Source organism: Jaculus jaculus, chromosome 4, assembly GCF_020740685.1.
Source record: "Jaculus jaculus isolate mJacJac1 chromosome 4, mJacJac1.mat.Y.cur, whole genome shotgun sequence".
In the NCBI taxonomy this organism is placed as follows: Eukaryota; Metazoa; Chordata; class Mammalia; order Rodentia; family Dipodidae; genus Jaculus; species Jaculus jaculus.
The window spans coordinates 19853751-19872857 of NC_059105.1; the positions used below are offsets into that span (position 1 = coordinate 19853751).

The 19107-nt window shown below is 43.5% G+C and overlaps 1 protein-coding gene and 2 non-coding genes across 5 annotated transcripts in view; all 3 read left to right on the top strand.

Annotated features, from left to right (window-relative positions):
* Nucleotides 1-19107, top strand: part of Atg16l1 (autophagy related 16 like 1) — a 40603-nt gene that overhangs the window by 15386 nt on the left and 6110 nt on the right. The window contains exons 6-15 of one of the 3 annotated variants that reach the window (XM_004662262.2): nucleotides 3649-3714; nucleotides 6307-6393; nucleotides 7000-7056; nucleotides 7271-7321; nucleotides 7960-8062; nucleotides 11338-11443; nucleotides 12196-12266; nucleotides 14117-14188; nucleotides 17766-17886; nucleotides 18129-18234. In XM_004662262.2, coding sequence (XP_004662319.1) covers nucleotides 3649-3714; nucleotides 6307-6393; nucleotides 7000-7056; nucleotides 7271-7321; nucleotides 7960-8062; nucleotides 11338-11443; nucleotides 12196-12266; nucleotides 14117-14188; nucleotides 17766-17886; nucleotides 18129-18234 — 840 coding nt within the window. The remainder of the gene's footprint in view (nucleotides 1-3648; nucleotides 3715-6306; nucleotides 6394-6999; nucleotides 7057-7270; nucleotides 7322-7959; nucleotides 8063-11337; nucleotides 11444-12195; nucleotides 12267-14116; nucleotides 14189-17765; nucleotides 17887-18128; nucleotides 18235-19107) is intronic. The other 2 variants (XM_004662263.2, XM_004662264.2) reach the window with 2 other exon arrangements.
* On the top strand, nucleotides 9092-9364 carry LOC123460533. The gene has a single exon (XR_006637077.1).
* On the top strand, nucleotides 16120-16381 carry LOC123460532. The gene has a single exon (XR_006637076.1).

Below are 19107 nucleotides of genomic sequence, written 5' to 3' on the forward strand. Positions count from 1 at the left end.
TTATTTATTTAAGAGCAACAGACAGAGAAAGAGGCAGAGAGAGAGAGAAAGAATGGGCGCGCCAAGGCCTCCAGCCACTCCCACTGCACTGAACTCCAGACGCATGCGCCCCCTTGTACATCTGGCTAACTTGGGTGCTGGGGAATTGAGCCTCAAACCGGGGTCCTTAGGCTTAACAGGCAAGTGCTTAACTGCTAAGCCATCTCTCCAGCCTGGAAATTTTATAACATGAGAAAATACTGTAGCATGAAATGTACTCATACTATATAATCACAGCTTTCATGTGCTTTTAAAATAGACTGGAAAATTACATTGTTATTGTGGGTGATGAGGTGCTGATTTTGTTTACTCATTTTGTAGTTTATGCATTTTCTAACTTCCTCAAGTTTTCTTTTTTGTGGTTCTGGAGAACTAATCTAAGTCCTTGCACATGGGAGTCAACCATTCTACTGCTGAGCTACATCCAAGACCTTGAAATTTCTATTAAGAAAAAAATAAGCTGTTCTTTTTGCATCATTGCTGTTTTACACTGAATTTTGTTGTTGTTTTATTTTTGTCTTGGTTCTTTGAGACAGAATCTTATGTAGCCCATAGGGCCTCAAAATATGTAGCCAAGGATGATGTTGAACTCCTGACCTTTCTGCCTTTGCCTCCTAAGTGCTGGGATTATAGACCCACACCATCATACTTGACTTACAGTGACTTGTTAAATGGTTTGGCTTTTATCATAGCATTTTGGAGTTGTGTGAGTGTGGTGAAGAACCCTGAGTTAGCTAGGTGTCACCAGGTAACCCAAGCACCATGGCTGAAAGCATGCGAGGAGGAGTCTGGGGAGGTGTGCCATCCTGCTGAGGAGCCTGATCATCACAAGGAGAGTAGACTTTGTAACAGGCAACAACAGTCTATACTTGCTGTTATTTCTTCTTCCTCCCTTGCAGTGTCTTCGAGGGATGATGCCCTTGGAAGTGACATGGTTGATTACAGGGGTTGGGGAGCCTGGGGGCAGTCCTCTATAAGCCATCCCTCATATACTTCCAGTCAGTCCCCCACTTTGTATCTTTCTGTATTAACTTTTGTTGGCTTGGGTTGTACCAGAGCACAGTGCCTGAAAAAAGCTGTTGATCTTCTGCCTCCTGTAGCCAACTGTATGTTCACACAGTGCAACCCAGTGGCTACCATGTAAGATGTACTCAGGGGACATCTGCAGTGCCAGGTGTCCTTCTAACCACCGCTGACAAAGACCTGGCTGCAGGTCCTGTGTGCTTCTCCCTGTCAGGGTTTATTTTTGTTATTTTTTTTTTTTTTTTTTTTTTTTGAGGTTGGGTCTCACTCTAGCCCAGACTGACCTGTTAGTCTCAGGCTGGCCTCAAACTCATAGTGAGCCTCCTACCTCTGCTTCCTAAAAGCTGTGATTAAAGGCATGTGCCACCATACCTGGCCAGGTTTTCATCCTCACCTGAAGTTACAGAACGGAGTGGACTTCAGATGGCCTGCCATATTTCTTTCCTATAGAATAGTGTTACTTGTACCCATGCCCAGGCAGTTACTTTGATCAGTTGTACTTTTTGATGATTTGTCCTTAGAAGCATATTTAATCGTTTACTGAAGTATGGAGCTTAATGCACTCTTTCAGTCTGCAACCTTATTCCTTTCTAAGATTCTGATAACTTACAGGACTTTTCCACATTTGAGGAGAGGCTTAAAAGAAATTTTATACTGTTCTTAACTGGAGCTCACAGGCAGTGCTAGAATTGTAGGTTTGGGGGACGGGGAGACTTCTCATAGAAGTGAAAATGCCAAGAAAGGGAAAATGAGACCACCATGGTAAAAAAAACTAGGAGTTCCTGTATTTAGAATTTGGGAAGGTAGAAACAAATGATTCTGAGAGGGGCAGGTGGTGATGAATCTGCTGACCACTTTAACAGTTTTCCAAAGCCTGTACATCCAGTTTTAGTAAATTAACTATTTTTTTTATTTTTTATTTTTTGGTTTATTTTTATGTATTTATTTGAGAGCGACAGACAGAGAAAGAGGCAAAGAGAAAGAATGGGCACGCCAGGGCTTCCAGCCACTGCAGACGATTTCCAGATGCGTGTGCCCCCTTGTGCATCTGGCTAACATGGGTCCTGGGGAATCGAGCCTCGAACCGGGGTCCTTAGGCTTCACAGGCAAGCGCTTAACCGCTAACCCATCTCTCCACCCCCAGTAAATTACTATTAAATACTTTCTGACAATGCCTCACTTTCCTCATTTGTGCAGTGGGAATAATGAAACAGGCGGTCCCTGGAATCAGTTCTTCCACATCTGTGGATTATTTCAATAAGAAATCCAGGTTGGGGGGAGGAGGCTGGAGAGCTGGTTCAGTGGTTAAGGTGCTTGCCTGCAAAGCCTAAGGACCCAGGTTGAATTCCCCAGTACCCGTATAAATCCAGATGTGCAAGGTGGCACATGCATCTGAACTTGATTTTCAGTGGCTAGAGACCCTGGCTTGTCCATTACTCTCTAGTGCTCAAATAAACAAAATACAAAATTTAAAAAAAGGAAAAAGAAATCTGGGTTGGGCTAAGCATGGTGACCACTGTAGGAGGGTTTCTAGTTCTGGACCAACCCAGGCATATCTTGAAGCTTGAACTGAGCATTTTTAATTCCCATCATTATTCCCTGAGCAATACAGTATAGGAAGCATTTGTGTGGCACTTAAATTATATTAGACATCATAAGTCATCCTGAGATAGTTTTAAGTATACGGGAGAATGCACTTCCATTATATGCAAGTCCCATGTATGGCATTAAAGGACTCGCTCATCCATGGCTTGTAATATCCATTGTGGAGGTTGTCCTAGAACGAATCCCCCTCGTCTGTAAGGGAGCAGTTGTACTTACAGTATTGTTAGGGGCCAGGTGTGGTGGTGCATGCCTTTAATTCCAGCACTCGGGAGGCAGAGGTAGGAGGATTGCCATGAGTTCGAGGCCACCCTGAGACTCCATAGTGAATTCCAGGTCAGCCTGGACTAGAGTGAAACCCTGACTCGAAAAACCAAAAAAAAAAAGTATTGTTAGAATTAAGTGAATTAAGATCTGTAAAATTATTAAATAGTCCCAAGTATAAATAAGGCTTAGGGATGTCTTTGACCTATATTTTGTGCCATTTGTAGGTTAATGTAATGTATAGAACTGCAGAAGGCAAAGTCGTGGCCCTGACCACACCCCCAGGATAAACTGGAACACTTAAAAAAATACTTATTTGCATGAGTGTATGTGCACATGTGCATATTCCAGGGTCTCTTTGCCAGTAATGAATGCCTGTCTAGTTTTATGTGGGTGACTGGGGACTGGAACCCTGGGCAGGCAGGTAGGCTTTGTCAGCAAGCATCTTTAAGCTCTTCCATCACCCCAGCCCCCAGAAGCACTTTCTGCCCCTGAAGACCAGCCTTCTTTGCTAGTTCTCCACTTCCTCCAGTCCTAATCTGCCGGCTTTATACTTGGAACATTTTTATAATGGAAAGCTTCACCAGTGTTGTTGGTAACTTTGGTCATGGATGCTGTTATTTTAAATGCATGGAATATTCATATGTGTTTTCAGGGAAAAACAGTGCTTTCCATAAAAGCAGGTAAAAATGGTGGGCGTTTGCTTTTCTTTGCAAACAGGAGGCGACAAGCACGGCTACAGAAAGAGCTTGCGGAAGCAGCAAAGGAGCCTCTGCCCGTGGAACAGTAAGTACTGAGAAAAGAATCAGAACCACAGTGCTGATTGTCTGTATTCAAATACTTTTTTGTGTTCTTATTTCTATAAAGCCACTTAAGCGGTAAAGTTAAAAGCAGAAAATAAAAACATTTAATTCTGCCACCACTTAGAAACCAACAGGCATATATTATCCCTTTAGTTATATATATTTTTTCCCTTTTTTTTTTTTTTTTTCGAGGTAGGGTCTCACTCTAGCCCAGGCTGACCTGGAATTCACTATGTAGTCTCAGGGTGGTCTCGAACTCACGGCGATCCTCCTACCTCTGCCTCCCAAGTGCCTGGGATTAAAGGCGTGCACCACAACGCCCGGCATACATTTTATTTATATATTTATTTTATAGCTCATTGCATTTATAACTAATTACTGGAAATGGTCTTTAGCCACATTTCAGATTAATTTATTTGGGATAGATTCTTAAAAACAAAATAGGCCAGGCATGGTGGCACATGCCCTTAATCCCAGCAATTGGGAGGCCAAGATAGTAGGATCATTATGAGTTCAGGACTAGCCTGAGACTACAGAATAAATTCCATGTTAGCCTGAACTACAGGGAGACCCTACCTTGAACAACAACAAAAGTAATATGTTGGCTCAAAACTTAAACATATTGCAAATTACTTTCCACAAATTGTTCCTGTTTACAGTCATCTGCTGAGTGAGGTCTTGACTTCCTGCATACAGAGCAACCTTACTGTTTCCTGTTGACACTTTGGCCTGCCTCTAATAGGACCTGTTGTCCAGTAATATGGAATGGGGGTTCTGTCTCTTACTCTTCGGTCTTTTGGTTTGTGACTTTAAGAGAAAGTTTGTCCAAATCTTTGAGACATAGGTCAGATCTCTTTGAGCAGAAGTAATTGAGTCATTTCAGCTTTTTCTGGTCTGCCTATAAGTTGAGATGGGACCTCTTCCTGGGATTCAAAGTTGTTTTAAGTGGTAACGTGTTTTGTTTTGTTTTTTCCAAGATAGCCCCCCCCCCTCACCCTTTCCTACTAAGCAGGTCTTGTGTAGTTAGTGTCAGCCACTTATGTTCATGAATGCCATGGCTAATTTGTGCAGTCCTCCCTTCCTTTGGCTTATAGTCTTTTTTCTTTTTTTTAATTTGAGAGAGAGAGAATGGACACACCAGGCCCTCCAGCCACTGCAAACAAACTAAAGGCTTGTGCCACTTTGTACATCTGGCTTACATGGATACTAGGGAATTGAACCTGGGTCCTTGGGCTTTGCAGGCAAGTGCCTTAACCACTAAACCATCTCTCCAGCCAAGATAGTGTCTCATTTTAAAGCTCGGGAGGCATTCGCCAACACATCTTAGAAAAAGGTTCTCATACAAAACCTTTTTTCTGTGTGTGTGTATACACCTGCGCTCTCAGATGTAGAAAACTGATCTTGATGTATTTTTCTCCAAAGCCACAAAGTAAATAATTGATCTAGAAATGAGATTTGGTTCCTTTCAGGAAAAAAAAGAATGAAAGAAAATGTCATTTTGTCTGCTTCCTGTTTGCTAATGTAACCAAGTGACTTGTAAGACAGGATTAAAATGAGTCCAACATCCTGCTCACTATCACATAGGAAAGGCTTGTAACCTAGGGGAGCCAGCTCTTCTCTATACTCCTGAGAGAGTGGAATTTTTGGTCAAAGACTTTCCCTTTGGCTGTCACTTGCAGGACATCTTTGAAGTTGGAAGAGTTGGGAGATCTGGTCCTTCCTGGGATCCTGGGCCCGTGTCACTCCAGGCACTTTAGGACCATCAGAACTCTTCAAGCAGCGTAGGCCGGTGCATATTGGCTCCTCTTGCCATCTTTCTGGTTCTCAGCCTGTTGTTGAGCACAGGTGATTCTAACAAACCTAGATCTGTGAAAGACAGCCAAGAGGGAAGTCAGGCACAGCCATATTCTCATTTTCTATATCCTGGCCAAGAATGTGGGACAATTGTGCGTGTTTCTAGAATAAATAAAGGAAAACAAATTGACCTTGATGTGGTTTAACTTGCTTAATATATGATATTCACATAATCCAGGCAATCATGGGAAAGGAAAAATCTTACTTTCAAGTTCTAGCAGTTCAAACAGCAGCTAATGAAGCCTTATTTTCCCCCCATCTGGGAAGACTAGCTCATTAGGACTTCCTTAAAACCAAAGTAATTACTTGTCTGTCCTGCTATAAGGAAAGACTTTAGCCTATGCAAATGTAGGTGAAGGGGAATTGGAGAAGTGCTTACATCCTTGAAGATAAACAGCAACAAAAGAACATGTTGCTGAGACTGGATGTTATCATCTGAAGTGCTGGCATCAGAAGCACCAAGTATTTAACAGTAAGCATGAGCTACATGGAGTCAAAAGCACATTGTGTTTAGATCTTGCTTTTGAAAGTTACTCTCAGTTCGCATTTATAGACTTGAACAAGCTAAATGTTACATAGTCTTCAAAACTGACAAAAGTTCCTTTTTCTCTTACCATGTGACATAGGTAGTCTGTGACAGGAGAACAATGCTGGCCTTTACAGAAGTGCTTCATCACAGAGCTTCTGTGACAGAATGAGAGTCTCTTACATCTCTTTCCAGGGATGATGACATTGAAGTCATTGTGGATGAGACCTCAGATCACACAGAAGAGACCTCCCCCGTGCGAGCCATCAGCAGAACAGCCACGTGAGTGGACGGGCTGGACGGGAAAAGAGAGTGTTTCCATCAGTGTGACAGCCCATGGGTAGACATTACAAAACCTACTTAGTTGTGCCCAGGACCCCAAGTTCCTGTGGTAGGTCACCGGCCTCTTCTATACCATAGAGGCCCCATTTTTCTCATTACCTCCACCTGATGAGGGAAGAAGAGAGGGAAGCAGAGCACAGCTTGGCCTCATGTTTCAAAACCAAACAGATGGAGCTGCTTCCTAGAAGATGGACTCAGGGACTTTTGTCTTTAATGTTCTAAAGCTGGGATAAGAGAATGGGGGGGAGAATGGTTACTAATATCCAGAAACTATTGGGTCAGTTAGACAAATTACTTGTTTAAGGCTTCCTTTTCAGGGAAATTAATTTATTCTAGGGAACCTTGTTTCTTTTAAAACTTCTAAGCTGGGTTTCCCCTTCTACCTTCCCACTATTTCCTGGTGGTTCAAATACTGTGTGGAGTTTCTCTTGGCTGGGTTGGGAACTGAATGGAAAGCACACTCCCCAGGTACCTGTTGTTTTGGGCTGTTGTGATTTCAGGACAAAATGTTTCTAAGGTTTAAACCTATCCTCCCCTCCTCTTTAGTAAGCGACTCTCGCAGCCTGCTGGAGGCCTTCTGGATTCTATCACTAATATCTTTGGGTAGGTTAGAAGACCTTCACCTTTCCTTTTTAAAATGTGTAAATATACCTGAGCATATGTACGTGATTTATTATTTTAATTGTACACCAGATTTTCAGTGGTGCAGGGAATACAGATGCCTTAATTCCTGCTTTTCATTTAGCTTTTTCCCTTTTTTCTGCAACTTCCTTTCTCTTAATCTTGCTGCGTGCTGATCTCTGGCCTTTCCCTTTAGTCTGTCCGAGTCTCCCCTTTTGGGACACCATTCTTCTTCTGATGCTGCCAGGTGAACATATTACCCTCTCTCAGCCCAGCATGTGAGTGTGGGTTGTTGGTAATCACGCTGATCACGCTGTACCACCTGCTGTCATCCAATGTCCACATGCTAACCAGGGCGCTTTGCATGCTCCTGGGAATGAAAGCTAGTAGTCCTGGAGCTGGGCGGTCAGGTTGAGTTCCTCATACTGCCATCGCGTTCTCAGCGCTCTTCCTCTCAGCATGTGTTTGTGCCTCGGTCACAAGTATCGGCTGAGGGTGACTGTAACCGCGCATAGAAGCCATCTTGAAACTGTGCTTCAAAGATACGGGAGATTTGCCTCTGTGCTAGCCGCTGTGTTAGATGAGAAAGTTTCCTAGCTGTTTACTGCAAGGGTAAGCAATTTATATTCAGGATTGCTTTTCAGTGCTGAGTACTGGAGTCCGTGAGTTAGCAGCGGAAGAGTGTGTGCTAGCACTTTGCTGTCATTTGAGTGAGGAGTCTTTTGGTTTTATGAATCCAGTGGTCTTGAGGGTCTAGAAAGGGGGGGAAGAGCTATTGACAAGGGAGGTTACTCAAATGAGGTCATGGTTGAGGCCTTTCTGGCAGCTTGGTGGACATTGTCCTGTGCAGCCCAGTCTTATGTCCACTTTTGTGTTACTCCTTAGGAGACGCTCTGTTTCTTCCATCCCAGTCCCCCAGGACAATGTGGAAACTCGCCCTGCTTCTGGTAAAGACGTAAGGGTGCCGACTACTGCCTTGTGTGTCTTTGTAAGTACACTTCCTGCCCATGTCCTCTGAGTCTGAATGGTAGTGTGGGCCTGCACTAATGGGTCCTTTCTGGACTGTGGCCAGGCTTTCCATTGTTGGCATACTTACATCAGGTCCTTCGGCCTGCCAGCTCTGTTGTCTGTGAGGGATTTGTATATCTACATTGGGAGGTTCAGGATGCAGAATTTGTACAGCCACCCTTTGTAACAGACTGGCAGCTTGAAGGGTGGGGCAAGGGGAAACGAGTGATAAATTTTCTGCAATTGGTATCACCACTTAGTTCTAGTTTAGAGGGAAATTTCTGGCTGTAACCTGTGTTGGAAGTCCAGAAGGGTCACTGCAGGTTTCAAAAATGTTAGCTGTGGGGACTGGGGAAATGGCTTAGCGGTTATGGCATTGCCTGCAAAACCTAAAGACTCGGGTTCAGTTCCTCAGGACCCATGTAAGTCAGATGCACAAGGGGCACATGTGTCTGGAGTTCGTGTGTAGTGGCTAGAAGCCCTGATGTGCCCATTCTCTCTCTCTCTCTCTGTGTCTTTTTCATACATACATAAAATATTTTTTTAAAAAATACCGTAGCTGTGACCTCAACCACTAAGAACCTGTGACACAGCCCTGGGTAGAAGCCACTTTAATATTAGAACTGTTGCTTAGCATTCTAAGCTGAGTACTTACAATAACAGATCATCTTTGTCCTAACTGGGTAGATGAACAGAAGTTGACTTGGTCTGAGGAAATACGAGCTGCCTTTCTTATGGCTGTCAAGAGCACTGGAGAGGTGGAGGGACAGCATGCAGAGCAGAGCTGGGAGTTGGTCTGAGTCTGGGATTGGGGGCGGGGCAGGACTTGTGGCTTAAAAAGTCTGCTTTCAGAGCAAGGAAAGACACATGGAGGGGTTTCAGTAGTAGAACTTAGGTTGTAATAAGTAGGTTTTATGTCCTGATCTGGAGGAGGAGTTGGACTGGGGAATGGCAAGGCCCTTACCCCCCAGCTCCTGTGATTCCTTAATGGGCCTGGGCACCTGGCAGAGGTCAGTGATGATTGGTAAAAGGTCTGATTGCACTGAATGTCACAGCGCCGTCTCGTCACTCAACTCCCAGCAGCCCGTTTTCTTTTTCCTAGCACATTTAAGTCATGTGTGGGAGGGTAGGGCAGCTGACAATGTAGGATTCTGTCGGCATGTGTTCCAAGAGTGCCTGGTTCTCAGCTGACTAATGTCCAACAGAGTCACTTACACAGGAGTCTTGGTGAGTGGCAGGCAGGGTGTGACAGTGCATGACCTCAGGTTTTCAATCTGAGACCTCTTTAGGAGAAAAGGTTTTTTTTTAAGTGGGGGTTAAATGCAGGTAAAAAGTTGGGTCACCTGTCACACAGATCTTCAGCAGCTGGACATAAGGGGAAAGGGAAGTCACTTCACCAACATGCTGGTTATTTCCCAGTCGGCTTCGTCCAGAAGTTGTTCTGTATCCACTTAACTTTCCTGTTAAGAGAAATTATAAGGCACTGGTCTTAATTCCTTCTTGCTCTTTCAAATAAGGTGTTTTTTGCCTGTTTCCTTCTCATTCAAGCATATGTCATTTTTTTAGCTCATATTTCCATATTGATACCACTCTCAGAAAGTTCCCTATGAAAAATTTTACATTCGTTCAAAATAACAGATAAACCAGGTGTGATGGCACATACCTTTAATCCCAGCACTTGGGAGGCAGAGGCAGGAGAATCAAATGAGTTTGAGGCCACTCTGAGACTACATATTGAATTCTAGGTCAGTCTGAACTACAATGAGACCATACCTCAAAAAAAAAAATATATATATATATAGGTAGATAGATAGATAGATATAGATATAGGTATAGATATATATACACACACACACATTCATTGATGTATTCAATTGGTTTCAAGCATAGTTTGGGATAACAAAAACCTCTTTTTGTAAATGAACAAGTTGAAGTTCCTGAGAGTTAAAAAGTAGACAGCCAGGCATGGTGGCACACGCCTTTAATCCCAGCACTTGGGAGGCAGAGGTTTGAGGATTGCTGTGAGTTCATGGCTACCCTGAGACTACACGATGAATTCCAGCTGGCCTGGGCTAGAGTGAGATCCTACCTAAAACAAAAACCAAAACCAAAAAAAAAAAAAACAAACCCTACACAGAGGTTACATGCTCAGGTTGTAATGTTTCCAGAAAGAACTATTTAGACTTTGAGGGCTGAGGAGGTAGCTCTTCAAGCCTTAGTGTCCATCTTGAGATCCTCAGGTGTCCATGTGTAAAGCCACTGTCCACAGCAGGCTTCTGTAATCCTGGTATACTGATAGCAAGGTGGGAGACAGAGAAAGGCAAACTTGCCAGAAGCTTTTGAATCAGCTAGCCTTGCAAGCTCAACAGTGAACAACAATGGAAGCAAAAGAGAAACCTTGGCCTGGTTGGCAAAGACTGAGTCCCAGAACTTGTCTTCTAACCTCCACATGCACTGTAGCACACTCACACACTTGAACACATACAGAAAAACAACTATGTGGAGTTTCATTGCAACACTGATGGGCTAGGTATACCTTTAATCCCAGCACTTGCCTAACAATAAAACATGGATAGATGTCTAACAACAGGAACTTTTAGCGGCTGTGTGCTATATGTTATTCAATACAACTTTTTTTTTCCTCCTGAGGTAGGGCCTCACTCTAGCTCAGGCTGACCTGGAATTCACTATATAGTCTCACGGTGGCCTCAAATTCATGGTGATGCTCCCACCTCTGACTCCCAAGTGCTGGGATTAAAAGTGTGTGCCATCATGCCCGTTCCTTTCTTTTGTTTTTAAATGGCCTCACTGTATAGCTGTGGCTACTAGCCTGAAACTTATGTAAACCATGGTGTCCTTAAACTTCTGGTACTCCATCCAACTCTGTCTCCCATGGACTGGGATTGCAAGTCTGCACCAGGCCTACCCAGCCAGTTTTATAATGTTTCTGAAAGGGTTGCACTGTATTTAAATAAGTACTAGAGTAGTGGCAGGCTCTTGTAACCCTAGTACTCGGGAGGCCAAGACAGAAGGATTACACATTCCAGGTCACACAGTGAGGTGCTATATCCAAATAAATAAATAAATGTCACTGGCTATAAAACTTAGGTGAATCTAGACTCTTAGAAGGGCTTGGGCTATTCATGATGAATTCAGCTCTGTTTAAGGTCTCTCATGTTCTGCATTTGGAGTGGGTGCATGTCTTGGGCTTGTGGGTGATTGTGATTAGGCTTGAAACAAAGCATTGTATTGCAGGATGCACATGATGGAGAGGTCAATGCTGTTCAGTTCAGCCCAGGTTCCCGATTACTGGCCACTGGAGGCATGGATAGGAGAGTTAAACTTTGGGAAGTATTTGGAGGTAAGAGCCCATTGGAGTCTATAGAAAGAAGCTAGGTTACTGCTTTCTTTTGATGTTTGTTAAAATAAGAGCAACCTATTAATCCCTTTGGTTAGACTAAATTGATTGCTGGTGAAACACCACACCTGTCTTTCCTGTCCTTTGATTGTCTGGAAGGTGACTCAGCAGTTGGATACCTTGTTCTTACAGCCTGTTGAAGCCTATGAAAATGTGTTTTTCCCAGTGGCACGATGTTAAAATGAATGATGAATGAAGCTGTTATAAAATAAAGGCCTATCATAAATCCCTAGATATGTTCCCCTGCACAAAAAAAAAGTGTCCCTGCGCAAAAAAAAAAAAAAGTGTACATAAGTAAAATTTAAGCATATGTTATGCTCCTGTTATATTATTGATATTAACTTGAAACAACAAAATACATTATTCCTTGGTCCGTAAAACCCCTCTTGGGAGAGTAGAGGGATGAACAGGGTGCTTTTGGCTGCGCTGGTGAGGGAAGAATTGGCAGTCAGTTGTTATTCCAGGATGAGGTCAGATTTTCATGGATTATGAAATTTTTAGTCAAAGATCAATGTATGTAAACTAGAAAAGTTTACTGAGAAATAATGTGTTTGTTACATTGTTTCTCTTGCTGTTGCTTGATTCTGCAGAGATGGAGGAAAGCTCCTTTTTTGGCCTTGTGATTGGTTTTCACTGTATTTCAATGCTCATTAAACCCGTTTATTGACTTCTCTTTTAAAAACTTTTTAATACAGATAAATGTGAATTCAAGGGTTCTCTGTCTGGCAGTAATGCAGGAATTACCAGCATTGAATTTGATAGTGCAGTAAGTATCTAGTATTGATGACTTTAGAGGTTTTAAAACAATGTGAGGAAACTTGAAATGTGAAAGAAAAACTTACCTGTTCTCTGTATTTTAAGTCAGGTCCATGTTAAAGAAAAGTAGAACTATTGGTTAGGATTCTGATTTATGGGGATAGTCAGTACACTCAATTCCATTTCATAGTCATATCTTGTGTGTGTGTGCTTCTAGGGCCAGTGTGATGCCTACTTTCAAGGGATTCTCATTTAAGAGTGATGGGGAGGCTGGAAAGATGGCTTAGTGGTTAAAGTGCTTGCTTGCCTACAAAGCCTAAGAACTCATGTTCAAATCTCCAGATCCCACATAAGCCAGATACAAGCACGCAGTGTTGCACATGTTCACAAGGGGGCACGTGTGTCTGGAGTTCATTCACAGCACCTAAAGGCCCTGGCCCACCCATTCTCTCTCTCTCTCTCTCTGCCTCTTTCTCTCCCCCCCCCCAAAAAAAGTTGCTTAACAATAATAATAAAATAAGAGAGTGACGGGAAAGCATGGGCTTGCATGTCAGTATTAGGGTGATACAGGGAGCCGCTCACTCGAGGATTAGAGAACAAAGTAAGCCATTGCAGCAAACCTGGAGGTAATAAAGGCCCAATGTCAACAATGGGGCAGAGGAAGGAGAGAGGAGGGCTGGAACCGGACGGGCACAGTAGCTAGATGAGGTCCTGTAGTGTGTGCATGTATAGGAGTCCTCTCGCTGTTATTTTAGCTTCTTTTAGAACAGCCACGCAAACTTGATTTGGGACTGATAAAGAATGGACTGGAAAATTAGGTGACTGTGAGTTCAGACTAGGCTACTAAGAAGGTGTTTGTAGTCTTGAGAGTTTTGGGGGTCAGACCCAGGTCGTACAATCCAGGTGTTCTACTGCTGAGCTGTATCCTTGACCCTGAGAGGTTTATAAACATGGCGAGCATTCAGTTCTGGGATAGCTGGCAGTGTTCAGGACTTGAGCGGAAGGGATAGTTCTGCCATGGCCTGTGCAAACCCAGGTCAGGCTGAAGTGTGGTGCTGAAGAAGAGGGAGGAGCTAACAGACATGGGGCTGGACGGTTTCAGAGAGGAGAGGCCAGCAGACATGGGATGGACGGTCTCAGGATTTGGGGAGGAAACAAGGGATGCATAGGCATGCCTCTAGGCTTTCTGGCTCAGAGTCAGAAATTGCAGAGCATTCCTATTGGTGAAGAAAGGTAGTGAGGCATGTCACATGAAAACAAGAACATGGAAGGGGTATTATTTTAAAAGAAAAAGTGACCAGGGGAGGCCGAGTTCCATTTTGAAGGCAAAGATGTCTATCCCATTCAAGTGATGTCAGATAAGCCCAGAGAAAGATCTCAACTTGAGGGAGATTGGAGAGTAGCAGCTCACTGCTGTATTTGAGAAAAAGAGAAAGATGACGGGCGTGGTGGCACATGCCTTTAATACCAGCACATGGGGGCAGAGGTGGGAGGGTCACCGAGAGAGTGAGGCCACACTGAGACTACATAGTGAATATCAGGTCAGCCTGAGCTAGTGTGAGACACTGGGGGTGGGGGGGGGGGGCGGACAAGATTTGAAAGAAAGAGAAAAATGCAGAGAGAGGATGGATGCTCCAGGGCTTCAGCCACCACAAACAAACTAGATGCATGTGCCACCTTGTGTATCTGGCTTATGTGGGGTCCTGGGGAATTGGACCTGGGTCCATTGGCTTTGCAGGCAAGCATCTTAACCACTAAGCCATCTCTCCAGCCCTACATACTTTTCCTGAACCTGATAATTGGGTAATTTATCATGGGAACTAAATTTTGCTAAAAGTTAGTTTTCTTCTTTTCCTGTAGGGAGCTTACCTCTTAGCAGCTTCAAATGATTTTGCGAGCAGAATCTGGACTGTGGATGATTATCGGTTGCGGGTAAGATCAGTTGAAAGCTGGTGTAATGCAAAGTGTATGTGCAGGTGGCCCTGGCATGCCCAATCTCTCCCCCCCTGTCTCTTTCTCACCCCCCCCCACTCAAAAATAAATATTTTTAAGAGGGGGGTGTTTTTTATATAACAAAGGTAAGTGAATGCACTTAGGAGCCAATCCTTCTATTATTAAAAATGAGCTGATGCCATGCCTTGTTAAAAAAAAAAAAAAAAAAAAAGCAACCTAAAGATTATACTTAAAGAACCAGCAAGTAAAGATTTCTTCAAAGCAATTAGATCTTTTTTAAAGTAGTTATTTTCCTATGAGTGGGTTAGCAGAAAAAAGCTATGTGCTCATGAATATTCATTGAGCATCATTTGTGACAGTGACAGTAATGTCTGCTGACCATGTTAAGTTGTCTCAGCACTGGAGTGCTGAAAGACCGCTGAAGCTGGCCTTAGTGGCTCAAGGCTATATTCGTAACAGTCCAGAAGCTGAAGCGGGAATACTGGTACGAGTTTTAGGCCAACCTGGGCTAGTGGGAGACCTTCCCTCAGGGTAACAAACAAGACATTTTGGTGCTGGAAAGACGGTTCAGTGGTTAAGGGCACTTGCTTTCAAAGCCTGGTAGACCAGAGTTAATTCCCCAGTACCCAAATGAAACCAGGTGCCTGCTCCTCCCCCCTCCTTACAAACTAATAAACAAAAATTTTATTTTATTTTATTTTTTTTTTTTTTTAGTTTTTCAAGGTAGGGTTTCTCTCTAGCCCAGGCTGACCTGGAATTTACTGTATAATCTCAGGGTAGTCTTGAACTCACAGCAATCCTCTTACCTCTGCTTTCCAAGTGCTGGGATTAAAGGCGTGAGCCACCACACTTGGCTCTTTGTTTTGGTTTTTGTTTTTCAAGAAAAGTATTTTATAGTACACAATTGATGCTATTTTGTTCCTAATAAAATAGTGAAGAGATTATTCCTCATACACAGGACCCCACAGCCCATGCATTGCTGTCCATCCTGAAAAACTGCCTATGTCATAAGGGTGAAGGAGGATCCGGTGAACTGTTAGGCAGAGTATAATTATGAAATGGTGAACATATGCCTTTAGAACATGCGAAGATGAGTGTTTATTGAGAGCGACGACTCCTCCCTGTGCTGTGGAATGTGGCATTATCCAGCGGGTAGTGGGTATGCACAGCTTTGGGTTTTGAATAGAAAGTTATTTTGTTGAGAATATAATTGACATTGCTTGAGAAATGTCTGCCCATGTTTTGGCTTTCCCTGTGATGGGTACAGATCAGAGGATTTCTGCTGGGTGGGGTTGGTGCCCATGCTCTTTATTCACTGTACCCTGCTAGAGCTTTCTTGATCTTACCATTTGGTTCTAGTTTCAGACATTTATACCTGTGGAGCTGGTGAGTCTTAGAATCCATGCAAACTTCTCTCATTGAAAATTTGTAGTTCCAGAAAAAAAAGAGAGAGAGAAAGGAAGGAAAGAAGGAAGAAGAGAGAAAGAGAGTCAGAAAGAAAGAGAGAGAGAGAGAGAAACAAAAAAAAAAACTCACAAATCGATGCATTTACCAAATAAATTGGTCGGGACACAGGTAGGCAGATTACAGCATAACAGGGAAGTCTGCTATAGGTTTCAGAGACATCTGATAATATTCTTAGCTTTTAAGTTGGTGGAAGCTAGTGGCTTATCAGGAATGCATTTTAAAGATTTTGATAATTAAAAAGTTAGGTCAGACAGAACTGGGTAATGATTGGCTATTAACGAGACTAATAATAACCTAAGATAATTTGGCTCCTGGTATAGTTTGAGTTTTTGGGTTCAAGGGACTTGTAAAGACATTCTTTGCTTAATTAGAAAACATTAGTAAATACTTTCTCAACCCCTGGGGTTTTGTACTTAACAGAAGTTGGTCCCACCTGGAAAAGAGGTCAGTGATGAATAGTAAAAGGTCTGACTGCCCAGGTCCTCTCCCAGCATCATGTGTTCCCCAGCCACCTCTCTCCCATCAGGCTCGAGATAGTGCTGCGATGGGCAGAAACAGTGGTTGACACATAGCAATGCCCACATTCTGTGTTCCCTGATGAGCCCAGGGAAGAGCCCGTGGTTGGCATGCAACAGCTTAGTCACAAGGGGATTTGAGTGCTGGGAGTGCTGGTGTGGCAGTGATCTGACATTGCAAGCTGAGACCTCTTATTCTAAACACCCTGGGGGTAATTGTTTATGGAGTTCTAGTCTTTCCTTTGGTAAATTATGTCTGCTTAGAACTGGCTTTCAGTGGCACAGATAAAACCCAGGCTTTTAGGGCTAGAGAGATAGCTTGGGAGTTAAGTGCTTGCCCGTGAAGCCTAAGGACCCCGGTTCAAGGCTCGATTCCCCAGGACCCACGTTAGCCAGATGCACAAGGGGGCGCACATGTCTAGAGTTCATTTGCAGTCTCTGTCACTCTCAAATAAATAAATAAATAATAATAAAAGAAATTTAAAAAAAAACACCCATGCTTTTAAATTTTGAGCCAGATGTGGTGGTACATGCTAGTAATCCTAGTACTTGAGGGTAGAATCAGGAGTCCAGAGTCAGCCTGGGCTACATGAGGACCATGTCTTAACAAAACAAGGTAGAATTTAACAAATTCAAATTTGATATAATGAAGACTTTTAAGAAAAGAATATAGGTAGGTGTGTCTATACTTAGAGCTAATTTTAAAAGCATCCCACCCCCCTTTTTTTAAGATGGAAGAGTCTGTGAAGCCTGATGCTTATAATGTTGGATTTGTATTTAATGTTATTCTTAGAAGAAAATTTAGCCTTTCATTTCTACCACACACACCCAAAGTATTGGAGATTGAACCTAGGGCCTCAGGTGTGCTAGGCAAATGCTCTACCCACTAAACTATATCCCCAGCTGTCCTCTTTTTCTTGAGACAGTTTTACTATGTTGCCCAGGCTGGTCTTGAACATCAGACTCCAGGGATCCTCCTTCTCAGTCTCCCAAGTCCTGGGATTACACTTGTGCCACCATGTTTGTCTTTCTCTTGTTTTGATACCAGTGTTGGCTTTCCATTGCTATTGTGAAGGAAAAGGACCTGAGATAAAACGAAATACCTGAGATAAGCAACTTAAAAGAAGATAGGGTTGTTTGGGCCTGTGGTGGCAGACTGGTTCCTGTGAAGTAGAGAGCAAGCCAGGATGGTTCCAGGGTCTCCAATCCTCTTCAGGGGCATGTCCCCAATGCCTTATCCTCTCCTGCTGGACCACAAGCCTAGACCTAGCCTTTTAACACCTGAGCTTTTGGGAGCACTCGAGGTCTAAGCTATAGCAATACCTCATCTCTAGGCAACACCAAAGACAGTTCTGCAGCTTTCTCAAAGCTCATCCAAGTGCTTCATCTGAACCATGCGGTCTGTAGTCAAGGTTGGGTGAGTGATGCTGGGCTTGGCCTGCTTCATTTCCCCTTTGCCTTTTGGTCATGTGATGAGTCCTGGCTGAACTTCAGGCCTGTCAAGACTTGCTCTGGAGGATTGGCATGGGCTAGGTAGTGCCCAAGGCTCACCTTGGCTATGTTTTCTCTCCTAGCACACACTCACAGGCCACAGTGGGAAAGTGCTTTCTGCTAAGTTCCTGCTGGACAATGCACGAATAGTCTCAGGAAGTCATGACCGGACCCTCAAGCTCTGGGATCTACGCAGCAAAGTCTGTGAGGAAATTCAGTCTCTCTGTGTGTGTATTAGGGTGGGCGGACATTAGCTGTGGAATCACATCAGAGCCTTCATTTTGTGTGATACAGTTTTAAACCCTGGGTTCTGTTTCTGATGTTTTATACTTGAGCTTTTGTTTAAATTGGTGTTTCAGCTGGTTCAGTGGTAATAGTGTGGCAGCATTGTGTTTGTACATAGCCTTTCCCCTGCCTCTGATTAATGATGTTTGGTTTTCTTTCAGGCATAAAGACAGTGTTTGCAGGATCTAGTTGCAATGATATTGTCTGCACAGAGCAATGTGTGATGAGTGGACATTTTGACAAGAAAATTCGTTTCTGGGATATCCGGTATGACACCCAAGAGCTGAGGTGGGGGGAGTCCAGGCAAGAGTTCACATGTAGGATGCTTTGTATGTGTATGTGTGGCATTCTTTTTTTTTTTTTTTTTTTTTAAAGAAAGCAGAGAGAACAGGCTCCTCTGGGAGGAGGAGATTCCAGACCTGGAAAATCTACCTCCCCACTGGGAGCTTGGACTTTTTTTTTTTTTTTTAATTTTTTTTGTTCATTTTTTATTTATTTATTTGAGAGCAACAGACACAGAGAGAAAGACAGATAGAGGGAGAGAGAATGGGCACGCCAGGGCTTCCAGCCACTGCAAACGTACTCCAGACGCGTGCGCCCCCTTGTGCATCTGGCTAACGTGGGACCTGGGGAACCGAGCCTCGAACTGGGGTCCATAGGCTTCATAGGCGAGCGCTTAACCGCTAAGCCATCTCTCCAGCCCATGTGTGGCATTCTTAAGGCACCTATATTTTACTTTAATATTACTTATTAGAGAGAGAGAGAGAGATTATGGGTATACCAGGTCCTCTAGCCACAGCAGAACACCAGACACATGTGCCACCTTGTACATCTGGTTTACATGGTACTGGGAAATCAAACCTGGGTCCTTTGGTTTTGCTGGCATGCATCTTAACCATTAAACCATCTTCCAGCCTACCTGTATCTTTTTTAAAAAATATTTTTTAGAAGCCAGGCGTGGTGGCGCATGCCTTTAATCCCAGCACTCGGGAGGCAGAGATAGGAGGATTGCTGTGAGTTCGAGGCCATCCTGAGGCTCCATAGTGAATTCCAAGTCAGCCTGGGCTAGAGTGAGACCCTACCTCGAAAACCAAAATATATATATATATTTTAGGACTAGAAAGATGGATTAGCAGTTAA